Below are 17,609 nucleotides of genomic sequence, written 5' to 3' on the forward strand. Positions count from 1 at the left end.
AAAAAAAGGAAGTTAGTTTTGTGTTTGACTTTAAGTTATAGGTCAATTCTGCAAAAAGCCCCATTTTCTTCTAGCAAAATTTTATAAATGGCAAGATTGATTATGATTAAGTAAATGACAATTAAATCTTAAATTGTTATTAGTAAATGAAAATATGTTCCGTCAAAGAAAATCTTATATATTAAAACAGAAGTCACAACCTTGATTCATGTGTGATTTTTTAAAAATGGACCTAATTGATCTATTCTTAGAAAGTCATGTTACATTTAATATATAATCTTATCATTTAAATTTTGAGTCTACCAAAAATTTTTATTGGCTATCAATAATTGGATTTAAACAATAGATGATCCATTGGATTTATAGATAGTATAAATTAAATAGATATAATTTAATGTTGTAATACTATACTTCTATATCTTAAATATTTAAATATTTATCGATGATAATTTTTTATAAAGATTTTTTTTTAAATAACAAAAATCAGATTATCTAACAATGATTAATCTTTACTACCTTAAACCAATGAAAACAAATTTTAAACTATATAGTTTATTTTAAAAATTAAACAAAAACTAAATATTTAATTATTTACTCGATAATATAAATCTATGAAGCGAAAAGTTTAATTTTTTTAAAACTTTCTAAATTTGTGAAATGTTACAATATCTTTGAATATCTTACTAAGCTTTATATATATTGTTACGATTTTAATAATGAAATAATAATCCGAAAATATATATAGAAGAAGATACAAATACATGCGAAAGTTTGAAACAATCTATTCAATGAAAAAAATAGACAGTAAACTTATTATATTTTAAAAATTGATAGACACATATATCCCTTATATATTAATTGAGAAACATTACAACATTGTTTTGTAACCACGTGTCACCATGAGAATGAAATTCAGAATTCTTAGAAAAATAGGTTGGTCCATCTTAATTTATATTATACTTTTTATTAAACTAACTATCAAATTGATAAATAGTGTATAAAAAAATATTCTCGCAGTTTCCTTAAATAAACGCTACGGAATTACCTAATATGATTGACGTATATATGACCATTAATGATTATGAATAATAAATATTTGATACCAATTTTTGTATCATTCTTCATTTTTGTCTAATTTTATATTATTAAAAGAAATTAAACAATCACATTAACCATATAATAAAAAAATCAGATTTTTTCGTATATGTTATATTTTGAATTTTTAAAACGACTATAAATTATTAGATATTTTAAAATCCCACTTTGAAAATTTTGTGATCAATGGCTTAATTTGTTTTGTTATAACAAGATACAAATGATAATAAAATTATATTAATATGGATTTTTATTTAATAAATATTCAAATTAAATAATATATATATTCAGCTAACGACTTAAATCAAGAAAATGGGCTGTACCAATTTAGTCGTCCAGTTGAAACCTTTCAAAACTATGTGGAAGACAAAAGTCAAATTAATTCGATTTTTGAAACAATATTAAGCTGCTGGTTCTAAAACTATTAAAATGGTTCTCAATGATGTTAAAGTAAAGTATTAAAAAAGTTGTAGAACCTGTTTTGTAATAAAAATTCACTTGATGACCACATTACGGTTTTTATAGGTATAAACAAGGTGATAAAAATTTTAATCCCAAATCGATGAGGCTCATCATAAATTCAAAATAGATTCCACTCCACAATTACAATTACAAATGCTCGGTCCAACATATAGATGATTATATAAAGAAAACATAACTGTATGCATATCAAAAAAATTCAAACTCATATACATATTTAATTTGTTAATACTATACATTTTAAATTTTTATTATATAAATTCACCCTGCGATTTTCCCTGCGCAAAAGCGCATGTCTTATCCTAGTATTATAATATATACCAATTTAGACTTGAAAACAAAATATTTACATAATGATAAATGAAAACAAAAATCTGTGCGGTTGCGCGGTCGAGATCTAGTTATGATTAAATTGGTTAATTTGTATTCAATAGAAGTATAAAACACGCGAAAGAATGAACCGGTGATAAGGAAATTACGTGGGTTTTCTGTGAGTGGCGTTCATGTTTGGGTGTCTCACGGATAAAGATTGAACCGATTTGAGACCGGAACTAAGACTTTGGGGTAAGATTCATTAGGTTATCGAACCAAAGAGTGGGTAACCAAAGGCAGCAAAAGTGCAGGACAAATTCAAGTTTATTTATAAAAAATATTCCGGATAATGTTCGGGATTTTGAACCCGACGTGAACACGCAACCATCTAATCCGGATGCTAATCAAGCTCAAGTATACTTGATCATATTTAATAAACTTGAAGAATATAGTTTCTCAATTGTTGTGGCCTTTCTTTAACAATCGATCCAAAACTTTTCTGACATGATCGTGTCTGTGTCGTAAGATGTGATATTCATTCTCTCAACAATTCATTCAAAAAGGAGGAAGATGAGAAAAAAACTCATATAATTTACAAAGAATAAGTCTATTGCTAACTCATGAAGAAGAAAAGATCTGGATAATCATCATCATTGGAGCCTAGACGTTACGTTTATGAAGATATGTTCGGGACAAGGGATGGTTAAGCCACCCATCGGATGATCAAACCCAAACTCTTCCTCGGATTTACTGAGTAGCGCTTGAAAAGAAGGCTGGCTCAAGAATGAGATTGGCACCACATATCTCTTCTTTTGTGCCTCTCCTACGTACACCGCAAGAAACCCTTTAGGTGCTGATGATGATGCTCTTTTGCTCGTGGAAGCTGCTGAGACGGACCGGCCAAGAATCTTCTTTGCACCCAGTAGACTTCTCACCAAAGTCATTTCTATTTTATGTTTTCTGAACGTTTGAATTCTTTTGAAGAGATGTATGAAAAGATTAAATCTATTGGATTGCTTTGTTGTTGGTTGATGATAGAAAGAATGAACCAGGTGTATATATAGAAAGACCAGTGAATATAATGTGTTGAAAAGTCTTTGAAACAACTTGTGGTCTTTGAAGCGTTGGGACAGAGTAGAAAAGAGAGTATCACATGGTTCTGTCTTTTTAGCATTTGGAAATGAAGCATCAATGCAATTTGTACATTTGGATAGTACTCTCCATATGGAATTCACAAGGGCTTGTCTTCTGAATGTTTCTGAGATAAGACGTGCCCACATGACTTAACTTGCACCGTTTCTGTGAATCTGTGATGATCAAGTAGTTGGTTCTCTGACCTTTCTCTAATCTCTATGGTCGAAATGAATTTAGTAAGAACTTAAAGTGGGGACCTGTTGTTCTTCAACAACAGAACAGAAAACACAAGTCTCTGTCACCAGCTAAGTGATTCTTTTATCACATGACACATTCTAAGTAATTTTTCTTTGGTTAAATTGAGCTAGAACTACTTGGGTTTTTGAGTTTAGCTAGAAATAAAAGAAAAACAGCGTAAAGAAGATACATTTGATCATACCACTGCTTTCGTTTCCCTCACTGCTTACATTTTTTTAGCATTAAACATTGAAAGCTGAGGATCCATTCACACCCTTGTAAATATCCATTCAACTCCTGTATTCGCTGGCGCCAATTTAACGGTAACATTATTAACAAAATAATGTTTTGACTATGCTCAATTTTCTGGTTTTATAATATGAATAAGAGAGATGAAGAGCAAAGGGCAAAAGAGATAAACAGATCATCAAAAAAACAGAACAAGAAAGACTTTCAAGCAGATTGAACTTTACTGTAGAACAGGATACTTAACGGACTCTTAAACTAAACATCTCTTTGCACTGATTTGTTTTCTTTGTAAGATGAAAGACTTCAATGGATGATCGTTTGGTTAAGTTGAGAGCCATATGATAAAATACTTCAATCGATTTTGCCATTTCTTTTTCAGTGATCGATCCAAAATGTATATAATGTAACATGAATCATGACTGTCTATAACAGAAAGGTTGTATTTACTTTCAAAACGGTTAGAACAACTCTATGAAGAAATATCCTCTATTTACAAGGAAGAAGTCTATCTGTAACTCAAAGAACAATATGTTGAATTGTCATCATTGGAGCCGAGACGTCAGAGTCACTCTGACAGAGTGTGAAGATATCTTCAGGACAAGGGATCGTTAAGCCACCCATTGGATGATCGAACCCAAACTCTTCTTCAAATTTGCTGAGAAGAGCTTGAAATGAAGGCTGGCTCAGGTATGAGACTGGCACCACATATCTCTTCTTTTGACCTTCTCCTACGTACACCACAAGAAACCCTTTTGGTGCCGCCGAGGCTGCTCTTTTGCTCGTGGAAGCTGCTGAGATGGAGCGGCCAAGAATCTTCTTTGCACCCAATAAATTTCTCACAAAAGCCATTTCTAGTTTCTTTTGTCTGAAAGTTTTAATCTTTTTGAAGCTTCTGAATGTGTTAAAAGATTCAAGTTAGCTTGTTTGTTGGTTGATGGTGGAAATAATAGGTAACGTTATGTGTATATATAGAAAGATCAATGAATGAATTCAAACCTCTGATATATTGCATATTTCCATTGTCTTATCCATTCATCCATGTGCATTTTGATTATATAGACTAGGATTTAGCCACGTTTAGGTTGCATTTTGCATACATGAGTCTTTATCAGGTGTTGGAGTACCACATGGAATTCTTGGAGGCATTTGGGTGCATTTGGAGCTCAAAAGAAGTGTTTAAAGCGATCAACGGACGAGCAGCGCACCAGAGCGACCTCACCGGAGCGACACCGTGAAGTCGCTGTGACACACATCCCGGAGCGACCTGGCCAGAGCGACATGGAGAGGTCGCTCGCGTTTCTATCGTGAGACACCCCTCTCAGAGCGACTTGCCAGAGCGACGCTCCGAGGTCGCTCGCGTTTCCATGGCGAGACGACACAAAACGAAGCCCGGAGCGACCTCTCAGAGCGACCCACCGAGGTCGCTCCCGAAGACCGGAGCGACTTGTCGGAGCGACATGCCGAGGTCGCTCCGCGTCTATTTGCCTGTCGAACTCATGTTTTCTAAGGGCCTTTTGGTCATTTCATTATGTACGTTTTGCACTTCCAAAAAATCTATGTTTTAATACTTTGTAAGCCATTGGAGGCATGGGATCTTTTTGGTAGAGAACAACTAGTAAAACTTCTTTTGATTCAGATTTCATTGCTTTCATCTTGTGTTCTTGTTGATTTCTTATCTATTTCTCTACATGATTAATCTGAAATCCAATATGAGTTTAAGAGGAATCATGGAGATTAGTGAGTAATCACCTTTTGAATTCATGGGTTAGGGAGATCAAGGGTGATTAGGTTAGTTCTAGGATGTTTTAGTGTAGATCATTCTTGTTCCTTGCTAGTAGAGTATTCATAATGCATCTTCTGAGTTGGCCACTCAAAAGTTGATCAATAGGCATTTCCCACCCAAAAGGTGTTTGATGAAATGCCTGAGACAACTCTCCTAGGCTTTTAGTATACTTTGCCAAAGACATTTGTTGTTAAAGGTGCTAAGATAGCTAATAGACTTGTTAGTAATGATTGCTTTCACACTATTTCAACCAAAGACATTTGATGTTTGAGATATGTTAGCAAATGAGCATTCATCTAGACATAGAGCTTGCTTAGAATTGTGTCTAGGCTTAAGGTCGATAGTTTGATTGATCGTTTGCCATCCTTAGTTCGATACTTGATCACCTATGCCCATGAGTTCTCTTTTCCCTTAATCAAAAAAGTATCATTCTGTAATAGCTTTCTAGTATTAGTAGTAGTTTAAAACCTATCTAAATCATTGGTTGCACTTAGATTAAGTGAGTACTTGCATTCCCGGTGCTTTGATATCCCTCAGAACTGGTTCGACATTCACTTATACTACAACATTTGTCTTAGGAGCTTTGAAAACTCCTAACATCAATCTCTCTGAAAAGTCTTTGAAACTTGTGGTCTTCAAGTGTGGGTCATACTAGAATAGAGTTTCACATGCTTCTGTCTTTACCAACTGGAAAAGTCATACTTACATACAATTTTTCTTGGTGAGATAATTAATTGAGTGTAGGACAATAAGCTAAAAACAAACTCCATATGCCCATACACAAGGGACTGTTTTCTCAGTGTTTTTAATATTAGACATATACGCTATTGTCAATAATAAAGACCAGCAAGTTTCTGTTCTTCATCATGTTCTATGATGATGATGATCCTATTGCCTCATCTATGTGGTCTAAATGGATTTTAGTTAATAAGAAAGTAAAGTGGGGACATGAAGTTTCTCAACAACAGAACAACAAGTCTCTGTCACAGGACACAGGTTAAGTTGTTCTTTGATTATATCAACAACTAGGATCACACATGAAAGCTGTACGTTAATTAAGTTGTGATAATTTTCCGGAGAGGGGTCAGTGTTGGGTTTGTAGTGAAGTCACTGTCGGAGACAAAGGCATGCGCCATGTTCCCTTCTTAAGCAAGAGATTACAGCATAAGGTTTTTCAAGTACACCATTATGATCTTATTATAAGTACCAGATACTGATTCCTTAACAACGATCTCTCACTTTAAACTATTTCAGGAGAAAATGAGCAAATGACGCTGCAGGTTCTAATCAGGCAAGCCAAGTATGTTTCAGTTTACATTGGGGGAGAGAGAGAAGAAGAACTAGAATAGAAACAAAGTAGCTCTCAAGAAACAGAACACAAAAGACAAGAGAAACATGTCATTCAAGTTATACAAAAGATGTGAAAGGTAAGAGATGAACAAGAAAAATCTCTGTTAAGCATACTCATGCAGAGCTTTAGATGGATCTTTAGCTTGAACCCAGGAAGCTTTTGACGAGCTGAGCCACAGAATTAGCCAAAGAATCAGCATCTTCTTGTGTAGATGCTTCTGCATATACTCTCACCACATCTTCTGTACCTGATGGCCTTATGAAAGCTCTTCCATGCTGATACTTCTTGATCTCAGCATTAATGGCATCCTGAATCCCCAAGGGTTTCAGAGCCTCGGTCTCTTCACTTGTGGTCACAACCGCTGTTCTATCTGGAACTTCCACCTTAACCTGTCTGCTAGGAAGGTCCATGTATAGCTCATTCCACTTCTGTACTGACCATCCCATGTGCTGCAGAATCACTTCAACCAAGAGCAACCCACTCAGAGCATCACCAACCGCTTGGTTAATCAGATTACTCACTGCAACTAGCCTAGAAACCGCATTGTGCTTATCAGAGCCTTCACTATAATCCTTTTGCTTACCAACTAACCAAGATAGGAAAGATTCTGAGAAGAGAATAGTCCCATGGCCATTAGCCTCAAAGTAGATTCCAACATCAAACTCTTCTGCTCTCTCATGCAAATGCTTCACCCCGGTTTTCGCAAAAACAACCTCTAACCCCATCTCCTTGACGTAATCCGTTGACGCACCATTGGCGTAAGCCGTCTGCACAACACCAAGACGACACTGCTTCCCTTCATCACCAATAATGTTCAGCTGCTCTTTGATAAACAAAGCAAACAAAGATAGAATCTTGTCACCATCAAGCAGCTCAACCTTGTCACCACAAGACTCCGAAGGAATGTAAAAGTAAACCAACCGATCCGCATCACCGTCAAAGCTAGCACACCTCATCCCAACATCCTCTGACCCAAACCCTAAAGGCACAACCTTTTCCTTCTGCACAAAGTCAGCACCTACACCTTCGTTAAGCACACCTCCATCTCTTCCTGTGTTACGAATCTCAACATCTAAATTACTCAAATACCCTCTCAACACCTCCATCTTCTGCCCTCCCACACCATTAGCACCATCTAGAACCAATGTACTAATCTCTAACTTGTTAATAGGGATCAGATCAATCAAACATTTAAACGAAGTAACAAGATTCTCAAAGTAATCACTTTCAGTAGCGTTGAGACCTTTGTTCTTAGCTCTAACCATCCAATGCAACTGAGGAGTAGTCAAAACCCCAACGTCAACCGCAACAGATCCCAAAACAGAGCGAACTCCAATCTCCGCAGCTCGGAGAAGCCGTTCGCCGCTAGGTCTAGTATCTCTCCCCAACCACACCTCCCCACCTTTCTCGATTGCGATCTCTTCCCTTTCGACGAAGTCTTTAATCAACGAGACGAGCTCTCGAGGAGAAGACGCGTTGGCGATCTGATCAGCGAAAGGCTCCCATTCCTGAGAGAGCATCCCGCCGGATGGATCGGAGACTTTGACGCCGTTGTCGGAGACTTTGTTGTGGGAGGCTGTGATCATAAGCCCGACGGTTGATGATTTGAGCTTGAGGGAGCGGAGGGATGAGAGGATGCCGACTCTGTAGACGGTGGATTCGAGGAGGGACGCGTCGGCTCGGAAGCCGGCTGTTCCGTAAGAAAGCTTGACGCTTTGAGGGATTGGGTAGAGCTCCGAGGATTTGAGGATGGAAGCGATCTGGGTCTCCTCCATTGCGCTTAGTGAGAGAGAGAGAGAGTGGAGAAATGAAGATGCTTTCTTTGGAAGAGAACATAAAGGAAGCATTTTTATTTTGACTTATATATGTTAAAGAGCTTTACAAAATGGTGACAAGCAACAAAACAAATCAATAGAGTGAAATGTGTGTTTTGGTCTCTTCACTTCAGGGGATTGTTGTGATCAAACCCAAATTCGTCTTCTGCCTTTCTAAATCTTGACAAATGATTTGTCAAGTCTTGAGCAACAGTTTGATCCAATAAGGCCCCATCTGATGGTCACTACGATGGCGGTGGTTTGATGAAGTTTTTGTAGAGATATCCACAGCATGAAGGGTTAGTCGCTGTTTGCACTTCTATCAAATTTAAGTTTCACCCCATGAGATCATGTCCTCTGAAAATGAATGTGTCATTCTTGTTCTCTTGGTAGGCAACCTAAGGTTCCACCACATCAATAAGAATCTAAATCTGCTAATGTTTTGTTATAGACAAGATAGGTATTATCTCATATTTTTTTCTCTTTATTGAGTATTAAGACACTGAGGAGACAAACCCTTGTGAAGTATATATAATAATGTTGATTAGCTTTCATTGCTAGTATGTCCCACGCTTGTGAAACTCTGTTCTTGTATGTCCCACGCTTGAAGACCACAGTTTCATTAGTTCCAGGGTGGTTTTGAATCCTTCTTTTATCTATTTATACATCCAGAAACAGAACTACTTCTTCACAACACCAAGTAGTAAAGCAATCCAAAGCTTGAATTTCAGCATTTAACTTGTTATCCTCAAACCATCTTCAGTTTAGATTTTCAAAGACTATAAATGGCTTTGGTAAGAGGTCTCTTGGGTGCAAAGAAGATCCTGAGCCGCTCTGTAACGACTACAGCACCAAAAGGATTCCTTGCGGTGTATGTTGGAGAGGACAAGGTCCAGAAGAAGAAATATATAGTTCCTGTCTCATACTTGAACCACCCTTCGTTTCAAGCTCTGCTCACTAAATCTGAAGAAGAGTTTGGGTTCGATCATCCTATGGGTGGCCTAACGATCCCTTGTCCTGAAGATACTTTCATCACTGTGACCTCTGGCCTAAAGGGAAGATAATCAGAGGAGAAGAGAGATCTAATCTTATGTAACCCAAGTTAGACATAGAATTATTCAATGTAAATAGGTCAACCTTTTTCCTCGTTCTTTGTGAGAAAAGAGTTGTTCAAAAGGTCACAAAGCTCAATGTGAATGTCATTTTTTTTGTGTAAGCATCAAATGTTTGGATTGTTCGTGTGTTGATGATATATGAAGAGTTTGTTCTGTTTCAGTATGTACAGAGGAGTCAACGAATGTGTTGAAGCTTGTTGTCAACACGAATAGCCTTTCACATTTTTCTCTCTAACAAATATTAATCAAGAAATGGACGATTGATTGACTTTGAACAGATCTTCACTGCTGAAGTCAGTTATAAGTAAAGAATAAAGTTGAGGATCCATTCATTCCCTTAATAATGCGAACTGGAGTGATTCTAACTTAGATTTTTAAAAGTTGTGATGAGGTTTTAGGAGGGTGGGTGGAGTCTCAATGAGAAAACAATAATGGAGAAGCTTTTGTAGGACTATTAAACAGAGATTAAAGATTTAAAGTACTGATACTGCTATGTATCCGGTTACTTTTCATCTCTTTGCACTGTGTAACTTTGTCATCTCTTTCTTTGTTAGATAAAAGACTTCAATGGATGATGAATACTCTTAGCTTATGTAATTTAACAAGTATAATTTAAAATAGAAGAATGGTGTTGTCCTTTGTTTTTCAATGATCCATCAGAAGTGCATTAGTTTAACATGAAAATGGTATTTACTTTCACAACTTTAGAAAAAAGAAATGAGAAAAATCTCCCATATATACTTTACAATGAATAAGTCTAATTTCTAACTCAGGAAGAAGAAAAGATTGGATAATCAACATTGAAGTCTAGACGTTACGTTGATGAAGATATCTTCAGGACAAGGGATCGTTAAGCCACCCATCGGATGATCAAACCCAAACTCTTCCTCAGATTTTCTGAGAAGAGCTTGAAAGGAAGGCTGACTCAAGTATGAGATTGGCACCACATATCTCTTCTTCTGGCTCTCTCCTACGTACACCGCAAGAAACCCTTTAGGTGCTGATGATGATGCTCTTTTGCTCGTGGAAGCTGCTGAGACGGACCGGCCAAGAATCTTCTTTGAACCCAGTAGACTTCTCACCAAAGCCATTTCTATGTCTTCTCTTTGAAAGCTTGAAATTTTTGAAGAGATGTATGAAAAGATTAAAGGTATTGGGTTGCTAGCTGCTCGTTGATGATAGAAAGAATGGCTCATGTGTATATATAGAAAGAGTGAAAGACCAGTGAAAATTATGTGTTGAAAAGTCTTTTGAAACTTGTGGTCTTTGAAGCGTTGGGACAGAGACAGAGTAGAGAAGAGAGTATCACATGGTTCTGTCTTTAGTATCTGGAAAAGAAGCATTAATGAAATTTCTCCACTTGGATAGTACACCCCGTATGCAATTCACAAGGGCTTGTCTTCTCAATGTTTTTGAGATAAGACGTTCTCCCATATGACTTAACTTGCACCATTTCTGTAAATATGTTATGATTCAGTGGTTGGCTCTCTGGCCTATCCTCTGAGCTCTAATGGTTTAAATGAATTTAGTATGAACTTAAAGTGGGGTCTGTTGTTCTTAAACAACAGAACATAAACACATGTGTTTGTCACTGGTTATAAGTTAATTCTTTAAGTTACGCATGACATTCTAAGTACAAGCGTTTCGACCTTTGAGGTTTGCTAGATAAAGGGAAAACGGAGCACAGAAGATACATTTGATCAAATGACTGATATTGTTACGTGAGCTGTAAGACTGATAAATAGTAAGACATATAAATATTGAAAGCTGAGAATGAATTCACTCCCTTGGAGATGTATGACTGCTTCTAACTTTAGCTTTTAGAATTTTGATAAGAAAAAAAAATTGAGAAGCTGTTGTTAGAAGAAACTGCCGGTTTTGTAAACTATCGTGTACTTGTTGGCGCCAGTTTAACGGTAAAAGAGAGAAACAGAGCAAATCTCGAAAAAGGGAAAGACTCTCTAGCAGATAAATTGGTTAAGTTGAGCCACGGATCCATATGAAAATGCTCATTTAATTTGTTAATGGCAACCAAAGTACAAAATTTATATAGTTCTTTACTAGCTGTTGTCATTTCTATTTCAATAATCAAATCCAAAGTGTATTAATTTAACACGAATCATGATTGTGCCTATAACTGAAAAATGGTATTTACTTTCAAAACTTTTAGAACAACTCTTTCAAGATGAGAGAGAAAAACGTTTCTCCTCTATTTACAAAGAACAAGTCTATTTCTTTCTCGAATAACAATTTGTTGGATAATCATTATTGGAGCCGAGATGTCACATCGATGAATGTATCTTCAGGACAAGGGATCGTTAAGCCACCCATTGGATGATTGAACCCAAACTCTTCTTCAGATTTGCTGAGAAGAGCTTGAAATGAAGGCTGGCTCAAGTATGAGACTGGCACCACATATCTCTTCTTCTGACCCTCTCCTACGTACACAGCAAGAAACCCCTTTGGTGCCGCCGAGGTTGCACTTTTGCTTGTTGCTACTGAGAGGGAGCGGCCAAGAATCTTCTTTGCACCCAATAGATTTCTCACGAAAGCCATTTTGTGTTTTTTGGAGTGAAAGTTTGAATTCTTATGAAGCTTCTGGAGATGTATAAAAAGATGAAAGTTATTGGATATATTTCTTGTTTGTTGGTTGATGATGAAAAGAATTAGATAATGTGATATGTATATATAGAAAGATCAATGAATGAGTTGAAGCATCTCTGAAAAGTCTTTAAAACTTGTGGTCTTGTTGTGGGTCATACTAGAATAGAGTTTCACATGGTTCTGTCTTTACCAACTGGAAAAGTTATAGCTAAATGCAATTTTTTCTTGATGAGATTATTAATTGAGTGTGTTAAAATAAACTAAAAAACAAACTCCATATGCACATCACAAGGGACTGTTTTTTTCTAGACATATGCTATTGTCTATGATAAAGACTAGCAAGTTTATGCTTTAAGCTCTCCGGAGGGCGAACGAAGGAGACTCTCAACAAAAGACAACGCCGTCGTCATTCTCATCTCTCGACGCCGGTAGGGACTCAGGCCGCCGGCGTCGGGTTCTCTGTACCGCCGTCTACTCGTTACCATCAACTCTGCAGTTCATCGTCGTCTTCATCTCTCGTGCTCTCGTCCCCTTCGCCTCCCACATCGCAGTCTCTTCAGATCCAGTCGCCGCCGTCACCTCATCTAATCTTCTCCTAGTCGCCGCCTCCTCCCCTGTTCCTCTCCTCGTCACCGCTCACCCTATCACGGCGAGCAGGAGTGCCAGATCTACTCTGCTCGAACTCACCGGATCTGCACACTTCCTCGCACCACCTGGGTCCCGTTTGGAGCACAACCTGAGCATTCTTTGTTTTGCTTCTCTCTCTCACTAGAGCTAGCCATTAGATGTCATGTCTCCTTACCGTTTCGAACTTTGGTCAAGAACCCTCAACGATGGGTTCAATCCCACAGATCTATTGGAGTGGATATTCAAATTGTAATGGGCTTGTGGCTCTGCTTAGGTTCTGTTGAGAGCAACAGGTGTCTCGATACGGTAATATCGGAGTCCTAGTTCTCACCCTCACCTCAGCTTCCATCCCCCCGTTGAGTACCGCCAAGAGCATCACGACCCTGACCCTAAGGTTATACTGGTTCTTTATTTCCAAATACAGGCACTTCAGGCCTCTTTTGCTTTCCGACTTATTCGAGATTCACATAGTCTCTTCGGAAAGCTTCCTTGGTGGTTCAAATTGCAGGCATCTAAGACTTAGATACCAAGGCTCCGTCCGGCAACTCCCTCCGACCTTGTCAACCATTCTATTCGATTCAAAGCCAAATCTATCAATGGAATCGGAGATGAAAAAAGTTTCAACCGCCTCACCATCTCGCTTATTGATCTTTTTGCTACCCGGATCTCGTGAGATTCACCTAGTCTCCCGGAGCAACATAGACGGTTGTAGAGCTGTTCTCTTTCGTTTGACGGGTTCTGTAACCTCAATCGGTTTTCCACCCCTCTTCCAACCCCTTTCACTAGGGTATTTCAACGTCTGTTCAGACTATTCGAATCTCTTTCGAGCTGTGGTTTCAAGGATTCAAGTGAAGGTTATCTGCGGATTTCTCTACTTCGAGCTAGTCTCTCCTTTTAAAACTTCTATCCCATGTTGTATTGTTTTCCTGTTATTGTTATTCATTTTACCGTTGAGCATACCTCCGGTTGTAGTCGTTGAAACGCTTTAGATTTGAATTAATGAAATTTGTGTTACAAAAAAAAAAAAAAAGACTAGCAAGTTTCTGTTCTTCATGTTCTGTGGTGATCATATTCTCTCATCTCCGTTTTCTAAATGGATTAAATTAATAAGAAAGTAAAGTGGGGACCTGAAGTTTCTCAACAACAGAACAACCAGTCTCTGTCACAGGTTAAGTTGTTCTTTGATTATATCCACTACTAGGATCACACATGACAATTTTCGTTTCCTGTCATCTGTCATATCTACAAGACAGAACCATGTGAAACTCTTGTTTGTGTGTGTCCCATGCTTCCAATGGTTCCAGGTTTGTTTTCAGTCTTTCATCAATCTATTTATACATCTAGAGACAGAGCCAACTCTTCAATCACCAAGTACCAAAAGCAATACAAACCTTGAATCTGAGCATCTAAACTGTTCTAAGAAGCTTCATATTTCAATTTTTCCAGACACAGGAAATGGCTTTGCTCAGAGGTCTCTTGGGTGCAAAGAAGATTATTAACTTTTCTGTAGTGGCTACAAGCAAAAGGACAGTTTCAGTGCCAAAGGGGTTTCTTGCGGTGTACGTTGGTGAAGACCAGGTGCAGAAGAAGAGATATTTGGTGCCTATCTCATATTTAAACCAGCCTTCTTTTCAAGCTCTTCTTGGTAAATCGGAGGAAGAATTTGGATTTGATCATCCAATGGGTGGCTTAACGATTCCTTGTCCTGAAGATACCTTCGTCAATGCGACTTCCCAGCTTCAGTGATGAGGAAGAAAAAAACTGACATTAGTTTAGCCTGAGTTAGAGAGAAATTTATTCAATGTATCTATGTTAACGTTTTTCATCACTCTTTGTGAAATAGAGTTATTCAAGAGGCTACAAAATGCAAATGTGTATGTCATAGTTACGTGTTAAAACAATGGTTTCAATTATACAACAGCAGCAAGTTTTCTGAGAGTATTTTCATCTTTCTTGCATGCATAATTGATAATTGTCTACGTATCCATATTAGTAGCAGGAGAAAGTTGTGAGCTTTTGTTTACGATCTCAGTCATCTCACAACACAATCAAATTACCCCAAAGACTGCAGAGGATACCTCATTAAGACAGGACAATCAGTGAATAATTAGTTGAGAACGATGTAACTCGTCATACAGACTACAGTCAATAAATCATCCTTCTTGATTAGTATCTGAGTAGAGTCATGTGGAACGCTGTTTGGAAAGACGACAAGTTTCAAGTCAGTTCATTGATTCCTATGTATCTACTGAGTCTGAAACAGAACAAGCTCTTCATATCATTAACACTCGAGCAATCCAGAAACGTGATTAGTTATATCTAAGAACCCCAAGCTTTCAATATTAATGGGAAACAAGTTGAAACTTGTGAAACGACGCTGCAGACCATAAATTTCAACTCATATCATTGATTCCTCTGTATATTTGAAACAGAACAAACTCTTAATATCATTAACACTCAAGCAATCCAAGCTTTTAAGATGAAATTATATTTTCAGAAAAAAATGTAATTCGAATAGAGAGATCTTTTAATGCTTATATAACAAAAATGACATTCACATTAAGCCTTGTGACCTCTTTTTTTTTTTTTTGAAACTCACATTTAATTAAAAGGAAGCAGTTAGTTAGGTGCATTAACAGCATCCACAACAACCAAAGGTTCAACAACATTCAGGGAGCATTTAGCCAAGGCATCAGCATCCCTATTCTCTTCTCGAGGGATCCAAACAAAAGAAGCAGAGGAAAACCCTGCTGCAAAGTTCAAAATATCAGCAGTAATACTATGAATTTCAGCCACCAAGGCGTTCGAAGCAATGCTTTTGATGAGCAGTGAAGAATCTGACTCAAAGCGCACAGGATCTAGGTTGAGACGACGGCTCGTAATGACTGCTTCTCGGAGTGCAAGACCTTCAGCAACGAGTGGAGACGCCACGAACTCTACCCGCTCGGAGAATTCTCTAGTTATCTGAGTGGATGCAATGATCCACCCCAACCCTGCAGAGTTTGAGGATGAACACCACGCCGCATCTGATCTAATAACCACCGCTCCATTGAGATTCTCCGGCATCACCCGGGCACGTGATCGCGGAACAGCAGTCTCCGGCAGATTGTTAATAAACCATTCTCTGGCCAGGACAATCGCCGCAGACAGTGTCTCTACTGGGGTAGCTGAGAATCCCTCAAATACAAACTTGTTCCTAGCTTTCCAGATCATCCACAGAATCCAAAGAAATAAGGGACCAGAACCAATACCAGATGGGGGAAGGCAGGTTTGAGAGACCAGTGATGGCCAAGACTCCATTAAATCTAGGATTCCTCTATAGTCCATGTCGGTTGCAAAGGGGGCAAGGAGCCAAACCTGTTGAGCAAAAGGACACTGGAACAGTAGATGAATAATAGATTCATTGCACCCACATCTTTTACATTTGGGATCTGCATTTATGTGCCTTTCCACCAGTCTCTCACCCACCGGAAGAGCTCGTTTGAGAACTTTCCACGCAAAGTGTTTGATCTTTGGGGCGCACGGGAGGTTCCACACCTGTTTTTTCCACTCAAAACCTCTTCTCCGCCATAACTCGTCATCTTCGGTCACAGTGGCTGAATAATACCCAGATTTCACCGAGTAGTCACCCTACTTTGTGCCAAGCCATATCAGCTTATCCGGAGCCCCTGATAAGCTTGGTTTGATACTTAGGATTTGTTCTTCATATTCGGGGAGAATTGCTTGCAGGAGGGATCTGTCCCACTGAATGGAGTCGTTGAGAAATAGATCTGAGACTCGGAGATTGGCGGTTGCTTCCGTCGGTGGACCCATTGGTCGTTGCTGCTTAGTTAAGCTTAGCCACGGGTCTGACCAGATATTAATCTCTTCACCGGTGCCAACAATCCACCCAATGTTGTTCTTCAGAAGAGTGCGACCTATCAAAATGCTCCTCCAGCCATGTGATATAACTGAAACTTCAGTTCCAGGAGGAAATCAGTGTCAGCGTAATACTTCCCTTTGAGAACCTTAGCCAATAGACACTCCGGCCTGTTGATGAGTCGCCAGCCTGTCTTGGCTAGTAGAGCATCGTTGAAGATCTCGAAGTCTTTCATACCTAGGCCTCCAATGGCTTTTGGCTTAGCTAGAGAGTCCCATGACACCCAAGCCATTTTCCGAACCCCATCAGTATTGTCCCACCAAAACCGGGTGATGACGGATTGGATTCGCTTGACTAGGGAAATTGGGAGCTTGAAATAAGTCATGGAGTAGGAGGGGATGGCAGAGAGAACGCTCTGAAGCATGACCAGCTTTCCGGCAGAAGAGAGGAACTTGTTCTTCCAGCCTTTAGCTTTCTGTTGTATCCGATCAATGATGGAAGCAAAGAGATCTCGTTTTCTCCGTCCAAACTGTTCCGGAAGACCCAAGTATTTGCCAACACCCCCCTCCTTGTGAATCTGAAGTGCTTCTTTGATAGGGTTTTTTATTGTCGCCGGTGTCCTTCGAGAAAAGGTGATTGCGGATTTGTCTTTGTTGATAGACTGGCCTGAAGCTTCCTCATAGCTGTTCAGTAAGGACATTAGAGCCGTGCAATTATCCTCGTTAGCGTTGAGGAAGAACATTGTATCGTCCGCAAAGATTAAATGGTTAACCCGTGGGCAGCCGCGAGCGACTTTGATCCCTTGGATTAATCCATCCTCTTGGGCCCTGTTACATAATCCCGAGAGGACTTCACTACACATAATAAATATGTAGGGAGAAAGAGGGTCGCCTTGGCGAATTCCTCGGCTCGGTACTACCTTCCCTCTAGGCAAGCCGTTAATGAGGAA

At 38.6% G+C, this 17,609-nt stretch overlaps 6 protein-coding genes and 1 pseudogene across 6 annotated transcripts; 2 read left to right on the forward strand and 5 right to left on the reverse strand.

Moving 5' to 3' along the window:
* Nucleotides 1-2,404: 2,404 nt before the first annotated feature.
* On the reverse strand, nucleotides 2,405-2,937 carry LOC106316197 (auxin-responsive protein SAUR21-like). The gene has a single exon (XM_013754068.1). It carries the CDS (start codon nucleotides 2,829-2,831, stop codon nucleotides 2,538-2,540), a length of 294 nt encoding a protein of 97 aa, XP_013609522.1. The 5' UTR covers nucleotides 2,832-2,937; the 3' UTR covers nucleotides 2,405-2,537.
* Nucleotides 2,938-3,829: 892 nt separating this feature from the next.
* Nucleotides 3,830-4,420, reverse strand: LOC106317175 (annotated as a pseudogene).
* A 2,131-nt stretch (nucleotides 4,421-6,551) lies between these two features.
* On the reverse strand, nucleotides 6,552-8,842 carry LOC106319314 (phosphoacetylglucosamine mutase). The gene has a single exon (XM_013757597.1). It carries the CDS (start codon nucleotides 8,486-8,488, stop codon nucleotides 6,779-6,781), a length of 1,710 nt encoding a protein of 569 aa, XP_013613051.1. The 5' UTR covers nucleotides 8,489-8,842; the 3' UTR covers nucleotides 6,552-6,778.
* A 214-nt stretch (nucleotides 8,843-9,056) lies between these two features.
* On the forward strand, nucleotides 9,057-9,671 carry LOC106316594 (auxin-responsive protein SAUR21-like). Its single transcript, XM_013754481.1, has one exon. The coding sequence runs from the start codon at nucleotides 9,241-9,243 to the stop codon at nucleotides 9,517-9,519; it is 279 nt and encodes a 92-aa protein (XP_013609935.1). The 5' UTR covers nucleotides 9,057-9,240; the 3' UTR covers nucleotides 9,520-9,671.
* A 553-nt stretch (nucleotides 9,672-10,224) lies between these two features.
* Nucleotides 10,225-10,777, reverse strand: LOC106316246 (auxin-responsive protein SAUR21-like). Its single transcript, XM_013754121.1, has one exon. The coding sequence runs from the start codon at nucleotides 10,764-10,766 to the stop codon at nucleotides 10,365-10,367; it is 402 nt and encodes a 133-aa protein (XP_013609575.1). The 5' UTR covers nucleotides 10,767-10,777; the 3' UTR covers nucleotides 10,225-10,364.
* A 918-nt stretch (nucleotides 10,778-11,695) lies between these two features.
* Nucleotides 11,696-12,231, reverse strand: LOC106316302 (auxin-responsive protein SAUR21-like). Its single transcript, XM_013754180.1, has one exon. It carries the CDS (start codon nucleotides 12,124-12,126, stop codon nucleotides 11,836-11,838), a length of 291 nt encoding a protein of 96 aa, XP_013609634.1. The 5' UTR covers nucleotides 12,127-12,231; the 3' UTR covers nucleotides 11,696-11,835.
* A 1,950-nt stretch (nucleotides 12,232-14,181) lies between these two features.
* LOC106316755 (auxin-responsive protein SAUR21-like) lies at nucleotides 14,182-14,730 on the forward strand. Its single transcript, XM_013754628.1, has one exon. The coding sequence runs from the start codon at nucleotides 14,257-14,259 to the stop codon at nucleotides 14,545-14,547; it is 291 nt and encodes a 96-aa protein (XP_013610082.1). The 5' UTR covers nucleotides 14,182-14,256; the 3' UTR covers nucleotides 14,548-14,730.
* Nucleotides 14,731-17,609: the final 2,879 nt, after the last annotated feature.

Source organism: Brassica oleracea, chromosome C9, assembly GCF_000695525.1.
Source record: "Brassica oleracea var. oleracea cultivar TO1000 chromosome C9, BOL, whole genome shotgun sequence".
Taxonomy (NCBI): Eukaryota; Viridiplantae; Streptophyta; class Magnoliopsida; order Brassicales; family Brassicaceae; genus Brassica; species Brassica oleracea.

Bases quoted from the DNA above. Each gene is read 5' to 3' on its own strand.
- LOC106316197 (XM_013754068.1), bottom strand. From the start codon at position 2,831: ATGACTTTGGTGAGAAGTCTACTGGGTGCAAAGAAGATTCTTGGCCGG.
- LOC106319314 (XM_013757597.1), bottom strand. From the start codon at position 8,488: ATGCTTCCTTTATGTTCTCTTCCAAAGAAAGCATCTTCATTTCTCCAC.
- LOC106316594 (XM_013754481.1), top strand. From the start codon at position 9,241: ATGGCTTTGGTAAGAGGTCTCTTGGGTGCAAAGAAGATCCTGAGCCGC.
- LOC106316246 (XM_013754121.1), bottom strand. From the start codon at position 10,766: ATGAGCCATTCTTTCTATCATCAACGAGCAGCTAGCAACCCAATACCT.
- LOC106316302 (XM_013754180.1), bottom strand. From the start codon at position 12,126: ATGGCTTTCGTGAGAAATCTATTGGGTGCAAAGAAGATTCTTGGCCGC.
- LOC106316755 (XM_013754628.1), top strand. From the start codon at position 14,257: ATGGCTTTGCTCAGAGGTCTCTTGGGTGCAAAGAAGATTATTAACTTT.